The 16,733-nt window shown below is 36.4% G+C and overlaps 1 protein-coding gene and 1 pseudogene across 1 annotated transcript in view; one reads left to right on the top strand and one right to left on the bottom strand.

Annotated features, from left to right (window-relative positions):
* The window catches only part of ANXA10 (annexin A10), a 100,275-nt gene that overhangs the window by 27,657 nt on the left and 55,885 nt on the right, over positions 1–16,733 (bottom strand). The window contains exons 4-5 of the mRNA XM_058720945.1: positions 2,602–2,715; positions 529–619 (exon numbers count right to left, since the gene is read on the bottom strand). Of these exons, the coding sequence (XP_058576928.1) occupies positions 529–619; positions 2,602–2,715 (205 nt within the window). The remainder of the gene's footprint in view (positions 1–528; positions 620–2,601; positions 2,716–16,733) is intronic.
* Positions 5,632–5,962, top strand: LOC131506883 (small ribosomal subunit protein eS27-like; annotated as a pseudogene).

Raw genomic sequence — 16,733 nt, forward strand, 5'->3', positions numbered from 1 at the left:
CAATACATGAAGCAATGCAATTTAAAGCATTAGATCTTTTTAAAAAAATAATTAGCTTATCTGCTCTTAAAATGTGTAGAAATTTGATTTTGTGATAGATCACAGTGATGATGAGATTTATGCAAAGTGAACTAGTTACCCATATTTGTAGAATTTGCTAAGTGCTCATTGAACTTAGCCTTATTTCGTCTATATACCTGGTCTCTTCAGGGTAAGCAATAAAATGCTCCTGAACCACAATGCTGGCATTTACCTGTATTAATGTAAACACTCACCTCATAGAAACTTGTAATTCTTTTCCTGGAAACTTTGCTTAACTTGATTGTGCAGAGAATTGTTTCATTTTTGGTAATATAATCATCAGTTTTACTCAGTGAGTTGATTGGTCTTGAGTAAGTGATATATCAAATTTAAGAGTGTCTTACAAAAAAACTTTAAAACACATAAACTGAAATATTTTGTGTGTTATTTGAAAAATATGAAGTTTACGTGTGTGTAAAATATATGCACATATGTATATTTCCTTACGCAAATAGTAGGCTTCTCGCATCTGGAAAATTTCTCCATTTGTTCTTGAAGCTAAAATATCAATGAGGCAATTCTCTTCCGTGCCTGCTCCCTGTCATACAGAGAAAGAGAGAAATATAAAGGCATTTGTATTGGGAATAATAGTGCATCTTATGTATAATAAAGATTTACAACATTCCTGATATTCTGAGAGATGGCAGAGAGGAAAGAAAGGATGTTTGGGATAAAGATAGGTCCTATTCAGTTCTGGCTCTGCTATTCACTAGCTGCTTGACCCTGAGGAGATATTATTATCTGAAATCCTATTCCTTCATTTAGAATAAAACAACATGGGACTTTCTAAATAATGTGGAAAAAGATGTTTGAACAAGGCTCATGGCACTGATATTTTTGCTGCTAGAATATCATTCTTTGGAGAGCTGAAATTAGAACCTGGGTCTCCTAGTTTCCTAAAGATGCTTCAGGGACCACTCCCTGCCTCTCCCTAAATGTGAAATTTTGTACTATTGGTCTAAACATTAGGCTGGGTGCTTTTTATGGTCTCTTACAGCTATATGGACAGATTTTTTCTCTGATTTTTCTCTGTTGTCATAAAAACAACACATATTCCAGAAAATGTTAGAAATCCTTACCATTCCATGTAATATTGATAAAATGTAACAGTTTATCTAAACAGTAACATATGACTTCCTTCTTATAGTTGTGGTCACATCATTTTGCAAGAGGTAGGAATTGCCATATGCAACTTCAAAAAAGCGATCAGTTGAAATTCATAGGAATTTTATACAATGTCTATTCTCATCTGCAAATATGATGGCCAAAATCCAAGTTCCCTTAATTTTTCCCCTTTCCTGTCTCCTGTCACACATTGTTTGCAGACTGCATAATCTGGTCATTGGCAGGAATCGTATTGGAATGACTGCAATGGTTCTGCAGGTGTTTAATATCAGCAGTTGGAAGATGTTAAAAAGCCTTTTGTACCCAATCCCTAGCCAACAAAGTCTCTATCAAATCTGTAGTCAATTTATTTCACGGAAATGACTTTTCTGTAAAGAATTATTATAATTCTTCAGAAGTAAAAGTTTTATACTTTAAATTAAAAAAAAATTTAATATTTATTTATTTTTGGGAGACAGAGAGACAGAGTGGGGGAGAGGCAGAGAGAGGGAGACAGAATCTGAAGCAGGCTCCAGGCTCTGAGCTGGTCAGCACAGGGCCCCGTGTGGGGCTTGAACCCACCAAGTGCGGGATCATGACCTGGGCTAAGTCAGACGCTCAACTGACTGAGCCACCCAGGTGCCCCAAAAAGTTTTATACTTTTGAGCAATAGTTTTTGGAAAGGAGTAACTTGAGGTTACAAAAATAAACAAAGATATCATCTATATTTTGTCTCTGACTCAGTATCCCACTTTTACTTAGTCCAATTTTTACAAATAGTTTGAAGAGGTTCACATGTTTTATAACATTTTTGCTTAATATATGAATGTGTACTAGGGAGAGATAAATATGGACAGCCCTGGAGGCTTATTTTGGTTTTTTGGGTTTTTTTCGTTGTTCAGCATAGAGCTGGGTCAGTGAATCTGAGTTTGTGCAGCAAAAGAATAGGCTGATCCAAGCTCCTGGGCTCTAGAAGCCCTCTCTTCCTAACAGGGTCATTTCACCTGAGCACAGCATCGTCACTGTTTTATTTATTTATTTATTTATTTATTTATTTATTTACTTACTTATTTTTTAACGTATATTTATTTTTGAGAGACACAGACACAGTGCAAGCTGGGGAGGGACAGACACACAGGGAAAGAGGGAGACACAGAATCCGAAGCAGGTTCCAGGCTCTGAGCCGTCCGCACAGTGCCGGTTGCGGGACTTGAACTCGCGAACTCAGAGATCATGACCTGAGCCGAAGTCCAGCCACTTAACTAAGCCACCCAGGCGCCCCTCACTGTTTTGTTTTTGCTCAGATATTCTCTCCCCCACCCCTGATCACATACAGGAACATCACAGGGCAGTTCCCTCTCTACTGAAATATTGCCCTGCCCTTGTTACAGGTATATTTTTGTATCAGAATAGTACCTTCATGGCATGCCAGAGTTCATGAGCATCATAAGAAGGTGGCGGGTACATGAGGCCAACCATGACATCTTTGAAGTGATCTGAAAGTTTCTCCTTCAGGTCACCAATTAGGTCCTATGGGTGGAAAAGTAAATACTTTTATTATATCAGGTACTAACTTTACAAGAGAAATGGGATAATTGCAGAAAGTCTACTAAGATGTCCTTTCCTATGTCATTTCACATAGTAAGAAGCCTGGTTTTGCATTACAGGAGTGGATGGACTTGATGGGTTTGAAAGTGTCTTATGTAATCATATCTCTGCATGAGAGGTCATATACATGGACATTCTAGTCATGTAGATACAAAATGATCATCTTTCCCTAATCCCAGCCCCAACTTCTGTGTTGATCTCATTATGAAAATAAGTAAAATTTGAAACCTAAAAACATTATAGTTGAGAGTTCTTAGTTTTCTTATATGGAATTAATGAAACATTAGTCCTTAAATAAAATATACATTTTATTTTATCATTGAAGCAGTATCTATTAGCAGGAGTTCATGGTTATACTATTGCCAAAAAGCTGTGTAAATGAATTGAGTAATCTAAGAACTTTCATCAAATAGCCACGGTACTACATTTGTTTAAAATACTGAAAGTTAAACACTTCAGGAGAAAAACAAGCATGCTGAATTTTAGTTCTTGGAATACAGATTATAAAAGTATAAAATTGATCATTTTAATTTTTACTTTTATTTTATTAGTGTAGACTGGCTGTTTAAAAATGTGAATGTTAAATGCATTTTTTGTAGGGTTACAAAGATATCTGAAAGATGTTTAAAACTTAACATTTCTTGCTAAACTATATAGAGTATATTCAGTTGCACTTTAAAAATATGCAATATTTTAGTTTTGAGGTGATTCAATAATAGATTCAAGCAAAAGCTGCCAATAAGACATAATAAGCTTTGTTACAATAAAAACAAAATAGTCATAATTTTCATTTTATTTAGTATAATCTGACAACATCATTCCTAGATTGTGGATTTTCTTATTTAGCAAATAAAGCATTTATCCATAAGTTGGTAACCAGTAATGCAGAGAATCTATTGAATTTTTGCTAGGGTCAATGCAATTCATTTAATGAGCAATTAATAAATGCCCAGAGTTGTGTCAGATGCTTGGAGTATATACAAGAAGCATAAGATCTCCCCTCCCATGAAACTTATATTCTATTTAATTCCCTCATTATGCACCAGTGACTATTTCTAATTTCTTTACCAAATAGTTGTTAAGGTGATGTGAGCCAAGCTTTCTTCTAGGTATTGGGGCTACATCAAAGAATAGAATATATATAAACATATGAGCTTGTGAAACTTATATTCTTATGCACACAAGAGCTCAATAAATTTTTTTGAGTGAAAGATTGCAGTTATTCAATACTGTTTGATTTAATACCATTTCCCAGACATAGTGGTAGGTGCTGGAGAATTGCAACACAGTCTCTGTTTTCAAGGAGATTGATATTCCACAAACCCAGAGGTAACATAAGTAAAAATGTGAGCTAATACATTTTCTAAGGCTTTCAATATCATTTTTCACATTATAAGATCCTAAAGCAGTAGTACAAAACAATTAGATGAGTTCAGGTAACAGATCAGAATGGATTTATAGGATTACAGAACCAAGTTACGTTTAGACAAGGAAGGACATGTAGCACTGTGACAGGAGATGGAGAAGCCATTTGTAAGGTTAACTTTATGTGTCACCTTGGTTGGCCCACAGTGCCCAGATTTTAGGTCGTACATTATTCTAGAGGTTTTGTGTGAACATATCTGGTAGATGAGTAAAGCATTAGTCTCCAAAATATGGGTGGCCCTCATCCAGTTAGTTAAAGGCTTTAATAGAAAAAGGCTAACATCCCCCAAAGAAGAGAGAATTCTGCCTGCAGACTGCCTTTGAAATTGAACTGCCAACTCTTCCCTGAGTCCCCAGCTTGGTGGCCTACCAGACAGATTTTGAGCTTGCAAGTCACCACAATCATGTAAACTAATTCCTTAAAAAAAAAATCTCTCTTTAGATTGACAGAGATTACCTTGCTCTCCTTCAACAGTTTTCCATTACTGTTACAAGAAATGTTGAGCTCCATGACATTGCTATAAGGTCCTACATGATTTGGACAGCGAGAGAGTGAGTGTGGGAGAGGGACTGAGGGACAGAGAGATACACTTTTTCTTTCTTTTCTTTTCTTTTCTTTTCTTTTCTTTTCTTTTCTTTTCTCTTCTCTTCTCTTCTCTTCTCTTCTCTTCTCTTCTCTTCTTTTTTTCTTTCTTTGACAGGTGGGAGGAGGAAGTGTGGATTCTGATGGAGGGGCGGGCCCAGGATGCGCTGGGATTTGCTGAGTGTCAGGGGTGGCTGGAAGAATGGCAGAGAGAGGCCTGCGGCGCTATGGCCATACCACTCTTCCCAGAGAGAGAGCCCCATCCCGGGAGCTCAGAGTTCTAAAAGAGCCAAGAGCCAATCAGAGATTCCTGAGAGGATAAACACCTGGTGCCCCAGGTGTGGCAGACGCTCTTCCCAGACTTGTCCCGGAGGGAGTCTTACTAATGCCACCTATCAAGCAGGTATGTGCATATATGTATATGCTGTTGGTTCTGTTTCTCTGACTAATCCACATTCAGGAAGGTAAGTCAGTCAGTAAAAGAAAAATGCAGAGCCTGCGGGGGAAATCCTTCTACCTGTATATCGGTGTTTTCCTATGGGGCGTGAATAAGTCAATCTGTAGAGACTGAAAGATCCACTTGAGGAGAAGATGGGTATTAAACTAGACTTTATAGCACAGAATTACGTGATAACTGGATCTTGGCTCCCGTGGGAACTCAGGAACCATGGAAGCTTTTGGTGACAAAGGAACTCTAAACCTGTGTCCCATTAATGCAACAAATAATTATGGCTTCTTAAAATGAAGATTTTTTTTTCTCAATGTGCATCATCAAGAGATACAAATCTTGATTAAAATATTAGCTATTTTAGCCTTTCCGGCGGTGACGACCTGCCCACGAGAACATGCCCCTCGCGAAAGACCTCCTGCACCCGTCCCCGGAAGAGGAGAAGAAAACACAAGAAGAAGCGCCTGGTGCAGAGCCCCAACTCCTACTTCATGGACGCGAAGTGCCCAGGGTGCTACAAAATCACCACCGTGTTCAGCCACACGCAGACGGTGGTGCTATGTGTGGACCGCTCCACCGTCCTGTGCCAGCCGACAGGAGGAAAAGCAAGGCTCATAGAAGGATGCTCCTTCAGATTGAAGCAGCACTAAATGCACCCTGAGTCAACATGAGTGGGGAACTATCCCAATAAACAGATTTTGGATTAAAAAAAACTAGCTATCTAAATTTTAATTTCAACCCCTTACAAATTTAAAATGTAGTATATTTTATATAAAGAGGCCTATGCCCTTAAAATTATTCCCATAAATAATTTCCCATCATTTTGTTATTTTAAAAATCTAGGATACAATACTTCTTTTCTTAATGGTCTCTTCCAGATTAAAAAAAAAAAAACTTTTAAAAAAAGGAATCAGATATTCATGTAGGGGGTCTATGAGAGTCTGCAACAGATCGAATAACTTTTTTTATTTAAAAATTACTAAGTAATTTTAATCACTCTTCCTCTTCCTCACCTTCAAGTCAAGTCTACCTTGCACAAGTGTTTTAAGGGTGAAGTCAAGTAGGAGTGGGACTAGGGTCTGGACAAGCTACATTCAAACTTCAACTTTGCCCTTAAGATCATGCTTTCTGTCCTAGACATGGAAATAGAGAGTTTAACTCCCTGACTATACTGTCCTGGCCAGGCTTTCTTTGCTTTCTCAATCCTCTGCCTGTTCGCCCTCTCCCATGCCCACCTGTAGCTCCTTCCCAGTAATCAAGTCCTGGCTAGTTGGACTAGCACATGATTGAGATGTTTCCTTCAATGTGGCTTGTGATGTACCTCTTCAAGAATTTGTTCTCTCATTACAACACAATTAACTTCAAAACTAACAATAAAAATGTATCTAGAGAATCTGAAATATTTGGAAATTAAAAAATATACTTCGACACGATGTAAGGATCAAATAATACATCACAAGGAAGTTAGAAAATACTTTCAATTTGATGAAGGTGAAAATGCAACATGTTATAATTTGTGGAATGCAGCTAAGATAGTGTTTGACAGTAAATTTCTAGCTTTAAATATTTACATTAGAAGAAAAACATATGAAATGAATGATCCAAGATTCCACATCAAAAAAACAAAAACTAGAAAGGGTAAATTAAATTCAGAATAAGAACAAAGAAAATAATAACAGGATCAGAACCCAATAAAACAAAAAATTGCTAAATACTAGAAACTGTTAATAAAATCAAAATCTGATTCTCTAAAAAGATCAGTAATGCTAATAAAATTTTAATTGGGCTGATTAAGAAAAGAGAGGGGTGCCTGGATAGCTCAGTTGATTAAGTGTTTGACTTTGTCTCAGGTCATGATCTCACGGTTCTTGAGTTCGAGCCCCATGTTGGGCTCTGTGCTGACAGCTCAGAGTCTGGAGCCTGCTTTGCCTTCTGTGTCTCCTCTCTCACTGCCCCTCCCCTGCTCATGCTCTGTCTCTCTCTCTTTCTCACACACATACACACAAAAATAAACATTAAAACTTTTTTTAAAAAGAGAAAAAAGAAAATACAAAATATCAATTTTGGGAATGTAAGAGTGGCTTGTTTTTGGTTTTTTTTTAAACTTTTTTTAACGTTTATTTATTTTTGAGACAGAGAGAGAGAGAGCATGAATGGGGGAGGGTCAGAGAGAGAGGGAGACACAGAATCTGAAACAGGCTCCAGGCTCTGAGCTGTCAGCACAGAGCCCGACGCAGGGCTTGAACTCACGGACCGCGAGATCATGACCTGAGCCAAAGTCGGACACTTAACCGACTGAGCCACCCAGGCGCCCCTGTAAGAGTGGCTTGTACAAATACTATAGACAAAGGAAAAAAGGAGAAATATTATGAACAATTTAATAACATTAAATTGTATTAATTAATTTATTTGTCTTCGGGAATAGTAATTAGTGATTCATCACTTACATACAACATCCGTGCTCATCCTAACATCCTCCTTAATGTCCCTTGTTCATTTAGTCGATCCTTCCATCCAACACCCCTCCAGTAACCCTCAGGTTATTCTCTGTATTTAAGAGTCTCTTATGGTTCATCTACCTTTCTGTTTTTATCTTATTTTTGCTTCTCTTCTCCTATGTTCATCTGTTTGGCTTCTTAAATTCCACATAAGAATGAAATCATGTGATATCTGTCTTTCTCTGACTAATTTCACTTAGCATAATATACTCTAGTTCCATCCATGTTGTTGCAAATGGCAGGATTTCATTCTTTTTGATTGCTGAGTAATATTCCATTGTATATATATATACCCCATCTTCTTTTTCCACTCATCAGTCGATGGACATTTGAATGCCACCAAATTTTAAAACTAGTTGAAATGTGCCAATTTCTTGAAATATACAAATTATCAAAGAAAACTCAAGCAGAACTTTGTACTCAATCTGAATTTCTTTATATTAATTAAAGAAATTAAGTTCATAATTAATCCCACCTTGCCAATCTTTAGACCCCGGTGCAATCACTAATAAAATCCATCAGACATTTAAGGTAGAAATCAAATCAACTCTACACAAAATCTTGTAGCAATAATAGATGAAAGATGACTTCTCAATTTATTTTATGTGGCCAGTATTGCTCTAATCCCGAAATCCAAAAACTTCGCATGCAAAGAAAATTGCATGTTGATATCCCTTATGAACACAGATGCAAAAAAAAAATGTGGTATATCCAAATTTTATAAATTAAATCCATCAGTATGTATAATATGTCAAAGGAATGATATGTAATGACCAAGTAGGATTTGTCCAAGGAATGCAAGCTCAGTTTACACTTGAAAATCAATAAATACAATTCCTCATTTTAGCAGTATAAGGAGAAAAGCTGCATGATGGTATCAATGGGTGTAGCAAAGGCATTTGAAAAAGGTTAACACATAAACATAAGAGAAACTCTTAGGGAAGAATGAATAGAGGGGATTTTAAATTGATAGAGGGCATTTATAAAAATGAGATGATGCCTAGTAATGAAAAATGAATGCTCATATCCTAGGACTGAGAACAAGGCAAAGATACCTGCTCTTACTACGTGTATGTTATGCAAGAGGTATATACCTAAAAAGAAAAGCTAAAACTCTAATGCTTGTAGGAGAAAGCATAGGAACAAATCTTTGAGTCAGTGTAGCAAGGAATTCTTGGACAGTACATAAAAGTAACAACCCATAAATGAAAACAAAACAAAACATGATAAATTTGACTTTGTCGAAATAAAAACTTCAATTCTTCTAAGAAGATCACAGGTGTCACTCACATATTTGACAAAAGACTTGTGCCCAGCAGGTATAAAAATTTCTTAAAACTCAATAATAAGAAGACAATCTGATAAAAATACTCACAAGGGATTTGGACTGATACTTAACCAGAAAAAATAAACAATTGGGGAATAAACCCATAAAATGATGCTTAACATTAGTCATTAGACTAATAGGAATTAAAGCCACAATGAGATAACACTACACGTTCTCTTCAGTGGCTAATATTACAAAGACTGATGATATCATGTATTAGCAAGGATGTGGATCATTTGGAACTATCATATTAATACTGGTAAGAGTATACCACTTTAGAACTCTTGTAATTTCTAATAAATATAAACTGCATGAAATCCACTCGAAGCATTAACAAATAAATTTAAAGTTTATGAGTTCAGAACATGAATGTTTATGGCAGCTTTATTCATGACAACCCCAATTGGAAATCACCCAAATGTCCTTCAACAGGTGAATGGATAAACAAATATTGGCATATCCATATGTGGAATAATACTCAGCAATAAAAAGGAAATGAACCAAGAGTCTTACAACATCTATGGATGTTAAGAACTATGTGCTGAGAAAATGAATCTGGACACAAAAGAGCACATATTACATGATCCTACTTATAAAAGTTCTAGAAAGACAAAGTTAATCTACAAATACAAGAAAAGAGAAGAAATCAGAAGAGATCACAGCTGGTGCTGTGAGCAAGAAGTTAGCAGAAGATGGCCTGCAAAGCGGGGGAAACAAAATTTTGGGGTGTGAGACATGCTCTATATTTTGATAGTGCTTGTGGGGACGTGAGTGAGAACTCATCAAAGTGTACTGAAATGAGTATTTTATATAACTTGTGCCTCAATATTGTGGATTTTAAATTTTATCTTAACATGTTATTTTGGCATCTACAAAATGAATGTTTTCTAAAGCTCCCATTTATTTAACTCTTTCAAATACATCCTCTAATCTATTTGTGTGTCATACTAGTTAATACCCAGTTTCAAATTGTCATCTTATTTAATAGTTTTTAGCATTGTTTTCCACACTAGAATTATACACCCATCATTAATGCTGGTGCCATAAAACAATGATTCTTTAACTGGGCTGGGGTTGGGGGCCATATGAGAATCCTAGGTGAGAGGAAGAGTTTGAAAAGCTCTTTGGATGAGTAATGTAACAACCTGCCTGAAGGTAGGATGCTTGTTCTTTTATTCCAACTGAACATTACTGAAATGGAGAAAAACAGGACATAATGCAGTTAACTCTAGCTCTCAACAAACACTGAACTGATTTGAAATCTCAATGTTTTAAAAGACACTTTGGATGTCAGTTATTCCAATATGCCTTCTAGTTCAGAGAGAAAAGGTCCTAAGAATGGAGATTTAAACAGAGGAGTGTGGTGATTGTATTAACCACTAAGATTTAATGTTTACTCTCTGTCAGACAGGATTCTGAGTATTAGAATAATTGTAATAACTCATTGCAACAACCCTATGAAATAGGAAGTATAAACATCCCATGATATAGGTGAGAAAATCATGGCACATAGAGCTTAAGTAGCAAGTTTCACGTAGCTAAACAAGTAAGTGATGGAGCCAGGATTTGATATCAGCCATTCTGGCCTTCTTGTCTCCTTTTCCATGTTATGTAGGCCATAGAAAGCCACTAGTGATATATTAGCAAGGTGATGAACATATCATATAGGTGGTAAATGTAGTATTTATGAACTTTTAAATGTAGCGGCAGTGCATTGAAGGTTTAAATGCAAACGGGTCAATGTAATATACTTTTATTGTGAGAAGATATTGGTACTTGGCAGTTGATGGAAAGGTAGAAACATTAGCATTATCTCTTTTATGAGCCTTTCTATAACTCTAAGTGAAGCTGATTATTTCTTTGCCAAAACTTCTCTAGCTTTTCATTTATTATACCAGATTTTCATGACTATATTATATGCATTCATTTCTCGCCAAAGTCTGTCAGGACATGGACTTTCACATAAATTTTACTAAATTCATTTATCTATCTCTATATCTATCTATCTCACAGTACTGAGTATATGATGTTCAGAGTATATGGTATATATAATTTATAAACGAATATATAAACAAGTGCAAGAATAAATGAATGAATGCTCATTCATTTAGAGAAGACCCTATCCTACTGATTATTTGTAAAGGATAAAGTCAATGTTCAAGCTGATAATCACTTGGGTATTGCAGGCAAGTACTTTATTTAATCTTTAGTTACATTTCTTTGATCACCATCCTTCCCAAATATTTATAACAACATCTTCGGTTACTTTACATATTATGCCATCCTATGGTAATACTGAACCCAGATGTACGCATTCCACTGCAAACTGAGATTAGTAGAGCCACTAGATGGCGCTGGCATATCTTTGTTGCGTAACTCAGGTGTGCATACAAGGGAGCACGGCGTGACATGGCTATCGAAACGGATTGTATAAAAGATGTCAATGAAATTATATAATTTCAGTGAAAGAAACAGTATCAGACATCATAAAATGCCATTAGAGTCTACCAGCTCTGGAGGTAAAGTATTTAGGTTTGAATCCTGGCTGTGGAAAGTAGCAGCTGTGAGATTGCAAGTAGGTTACTTTAACGTGTCTGCTTCCCTATATGTAAAGTGAAAATAACAGCATCTACTCACGGGTAGATCCAAGTATAAAAATATTTAACTCAAGTGAAATCCTTAAATTTTTTTCTGGCACGTATTAGGTACTGAAAAAAATGTCTTTTCTTCAAAAATTATTAAATAATTTGCTGCGGATCAAAATGGCTAATACCGGACTGTCTCCCACTCTTTCCTCTTCCTTTCTTTCTGTCTCTCTCTTTCCACATCAGATTTTATCTGTTATATTGTATTTCCCACAACTTTTAATAATATCCAATTGTCAGTAAATTCTATTGTCTCGAAATGGAGGATTTCTTACCACCCCTCACTGCTACAGACCTCATCCAGACCACAATCCCCACTGCCCTGTGTTAATGTAATAACCTCCAAATGAGTTTCCCTTCTGTCTTTGCCCCTGACAGTCTCCCCTCAACACACAGGACAGTGTGATCCTGTAAAAATACAAATCAGATCAGTCACTCCTCTGCTGGAAATGCCCTTTCCCACTCTATACTCCAGGATAAACTACAACTGCTTTTGTGTAGTTGATCTCAGATTAATAACAGATCTATTTCCGCCTCAGGGCCTTTGCTTTTGCCCTTCACTCTTCCTTGAATGTTCTTTCATATGGCTCACCCTTCCCTGACTTTTTAATGAAGCTTGCCTTTGTCACACTGTTTTAAATTAAACCTGGTTTCCCCAGCACTTGCTATATTTCTTACCAGGCTTTCGGGTTTTTTTGTTTGTTTGTTTGTTTGTTTGTTTTCCATAGCACTGTTACTTTCTAACATGACACATTTTACTACCTTTTTTTTTTTTTTTAATCTGTCTCACCCAGGTAGAATATAAGCTCCATTATGGCAGGGCTTTTGGTCTTTTTTATTCATGGCTACTTCACCAGCCCCTAAGAATGTGCCTGCTACAGACTAAGAACTTACACAAATTGTTATAAAATGGATAAATGAATGAGGACCACTTATAATTCAAGAATTATTTGTTTGGAGTCATTCTTGGCCATTCAAAGATGAACAAGCCAAAGTCCCTCTCCTCAAGCAGTTTTATTTAGTGGAGGGGCAGAAACACAGAAATTACAATTACTTTGCTATGCAAAATGTGCTAAGTGCTATCGTAGTAGAAATTGTATGATATCATCAGGACATCTGGAAGGAGAGATTACTTTCCGTGGGGAAAATAAATATTGAATAATATGTTTAAATAGTTAAACTTTGCGTGTTCAAAGAGGAGCCTTCAAATAGGTGCTCTAATTAAAGCCTTAAATTCTGGCTTGGAGTTATATAAATAACTTTGTGGATGCAACCTTTGGAGTGTTACTTTCCTCAGCCTGACTGCCTCTGCTTTCGTGTTTGCCAAAGATTTGCCCTAAAGGGACTCTGTGGGAATCACAGCTTGGCCTTGCATTAAGCTAATGACTACTTGCTTTTCAAATTGAGCTGTTCTGTGCTACTGATGAAACTGTAGATTACCCATGGTGCAGCTCTTCTGACCACTCCATTTAAACTAGAAGTGAAATGGCAGTTTCCTCTTCCTTGTTCTTCACGCCTTTACATAATTATGTGTAATCAGGGGCAAGAAGTAGACAGATGACTAACATTTTGCTTGTCTGAATATGCTCAGGGGAACATTTTTATATGCTTTTAACTTATATGCCTTTTACTCTTATTGTAAAAAAGGATACTTGCTCTTTAAACACTCAGTGATGTAAGCCTATATAAAGTGTGCCCAATATTCAATTCTACCTACCCCAATATTCATTGTGTAAATATTCACATGGTTTTATATTATATTATAAAAACATTTATGCAAGCTGCCTCATCCTAATAGTAAGTGAATATTCTTTTATAGATGTTTTCATAGTTACTTAATGATTCAATTTTCATTGGAAATTTGAGCTAATTTTTATCTGTTAATGATGATAATGCTTTGGTCTTCTGGAGAAACATAGTATATTAAAGCTAAAACCCTCCCCTCCAAATACCACAATAAAAAAATAACACACACTGTTTTAAGTATGCTTGATTTCAGAATAAAGAAACCCCTGGGTGTAAAATCCAGGGGATAAAATGAGGATAACCAGAGGATAAGCAAATCAGGTGACCCTTGGAGATGATTTTGCAGGTGACTTGGGAGAAAAGAGATTGTTTTTGAGAACTATTTGTTTTGGATTTCAGTGCTCAGTGTGGAACATTATATGAGGACAGGAGAGCATTTATGGGGCCAGTGTAATACAAGGAACTAACTAAGTCTGAAACCTCTATGAGGTTGGGAACCTCAAAGGATTATACCTTCAGTTAAACTATGAACTAGGAAAAAAAAAACAGCACTCAACATTGGAAGATGAGCAGAAAGCTCACCTTTCATTGTCTGGGTTAAGAAGAAGGATATTTTCCTTGAGAATCCAAAATAATAGAGCTGTGTCTCCCTTGGGCATGACTTTTAAATTTATTCTACTGTACCCGATGGGCTGAGAACTCCATGAAGAGAAATCATCATGAAAGTTGATCCAGGGCTGGTGATTCTCCTGGGACGCCAGGAAGAAGCAAATGCCAGACAAATCTAGAGAGATTCTCTGACTCTTCAGGGGGGAGAAAAAAAAAAAACCTCACTGCAAAAGATGAGCATCACTTTAAAAGTTCTCACAACAAAAATATCTGGTATGCACTTAGAAGCAATTTTCCAGGAGGACAGACAGTGGACTCTACAAATGGCAGAATTAAAACCCTGTCAATTTGAGACAATTGATAACAATCAGAAAGAACACTATGAAAAAAAATCACACTAAAAAATGGCAAATAAAATTCTAGAAATGAAAAGCTTTTAGAATTTAAAACACAATATATATGAGGAGTATCTAATAAACAACTGACTTGGAATTAATGAATTGGAAAAATATCTGAAAAAGTATCTAAAAAATTCCACAGAGACAGGCAATAAGTAGATGATATGAATACAAAGTTAAGAGACTTGGAAGACTGAATGGCAAGAACAAGCTTTTGTTTAATAGGATTTATAGCAGGAGAGAATGTGGACAATACCAGGGAGACACTACTTAAAATATCATATAATATGTGAATCTTCAGTTATTTAGATAAAACCTATTTACTAATACCGTGAAACTGCAAAATATTAGGATTTTTTAAAAATTGTTAAAGCAAACAGAGAATTAAAGGTAATCTATAAAGGAAAACTCTTAATGAGAGAATGGATTTCTCAAAAGTTATCAGTGAAGGCTAGGAAAAAATTTAAAATTATATCTACAAAGACCAAAGAAAAAGTGACTAGCATTCAGCCTAGAATTCTATAGCTATCTAAGTTAATATTCAACCATGAAGAAAAAAATAAATAAAGCTCTTCCTAAGGAAAAGAACTGAAATAATTTAATAATTATTTATGATTTCTAGGAAAAAAAAAACTGCTAAAAAGTGTCCTTTGGAAAAATGACATTGAGGCCAGAAACATGGAGTTAGGTATTAGAAGAAAAATGAAAAAAGAAATAAAAAATTGTGAATATAACTGAAGAAGCATTAACTCGTCAAAAGCATAATGATGATTAATTTGGGGTAGTATAAAGCAAGGTGGAATAAAAATACTCAACAATAATAGTATGCTGCCTGAAAAATTCCCCTAGCTCTTATGTTAATGACAGGCAAAGACTTAAGAGTTGTTACCATGAAGAATCCATTCTTCATGTACTACAGAATCCATTTCAAAGATGGACTCATTAAAAACCATTTCAAAGATTAGCCAACTCCAAACCAGTCAAAAGGACCAAATTCTGTGCCTGTGGCCAGAAAGAAATGTGGCTCTGGCTACTGAGTCCAGAGCGCACAAAGTTGAAACATGGTTTCAGCAGTGATGAATTCCCCACCTGATGTAAAGCTTGTGTAGGCCAAAAACATTGAAGTTCCTTTGATCAAGGTGGACACAGGTGACATACCGAAAATGAACACCTCACTTATTGTTGCAGATCTTTATCCCCTCATGTGCCTTGTCTTTCCTTCCCTTCTACCGTAGCTTCTGTTACTTTCAGGAGAGTAATAATTAGGAGTGGGACCAAGGTCTTCCTGTCCCACTGTGGACTAAAGGGTTCATGACTGTCTGAGTATGTTGGGGGACTTTGGGGAATGGAAGGACTGGACTGAACTTTTTATGAGTTTGTTGGCTATAGCTGCCAAGGTAACCATTCTATGTGGACCCATTGGTTGAATTTGGGTCTCCTCCAAATTCAGTTGATGGGTGTGGGCAAGGTTTGCAGTGGAAAAAGGGAAACTAAAACAACTTATTATTGAGGTCCTTTGGGCTAATGTCACTGTACCATAATCTATTGTTGAATATGGCTGGAATTTATGTTTGTTTGTTTCTCTTGGGAATGCTGATAAGTACCAAAGAGAATGCTCTTGATAAGAAATGAGCCACATATAGTCCTCTACCTATAGCAAATATGGGGAAGGTCTTATAACCCCAATAATTCCTATCTGCTACACAACTCTGTGACAGATGGTCTGCCGATGGGAACCTCTGGCAAGAAAAGGCAGCATCCCAGAGGTACTTCTTGGCATTTTAAACTTGTCACCTTCTTCATACAACTTCTGGGTATCATTTTTAGAAAGCAGCAGTTGTTGCTTGCTGACTTGCTACTGGATTCTTGTAGAAATTGAATGCCTGATGTATGGAGGCTTGTGACTTTTGTGCCTGATAGTCTCATTTTGATGGGTCAACTGGGACTCAATGACTAGCAAAGTGGGAAGAAATCAGCAAGTCTCATCGAACGGAAATGGCATACTGAAGAAAACAGCCCGCCTGGCTCCAGGAGCATCATGAGTTTACATGAAAAAATGGCAGCTATTCCTTTGGGGAAACTTTAACCCTACTCTGCTGGTTGAAACAAGATGCTGAATCAATGCGGACTTCAATCAGTTGCCCTAAGTGTCCTGACCTGGTTTATTGATGGTTCAGCAATAGCTGTGCAGAACCAAAAATGGACAATTTGTGTTCCATGGGCAGAAATCAAGAAGATTTTTTTCATAGTTCTGACCAGTA

This window comes from Neofelis nebulosa, chromosome 3, assembly GCF_028018385.1.
Source record: "Neofelis nebulosa isolate mNeoNeb1 chromosome 3, mNeoNeb1.pri, whole genome shotgun sequence".
Lineage (NCBI taxonomy): Eukaryota > Metazoa > Chordata > Mammalia > Carnivora > Felidae > Neofelis > Neofelis nebulosa.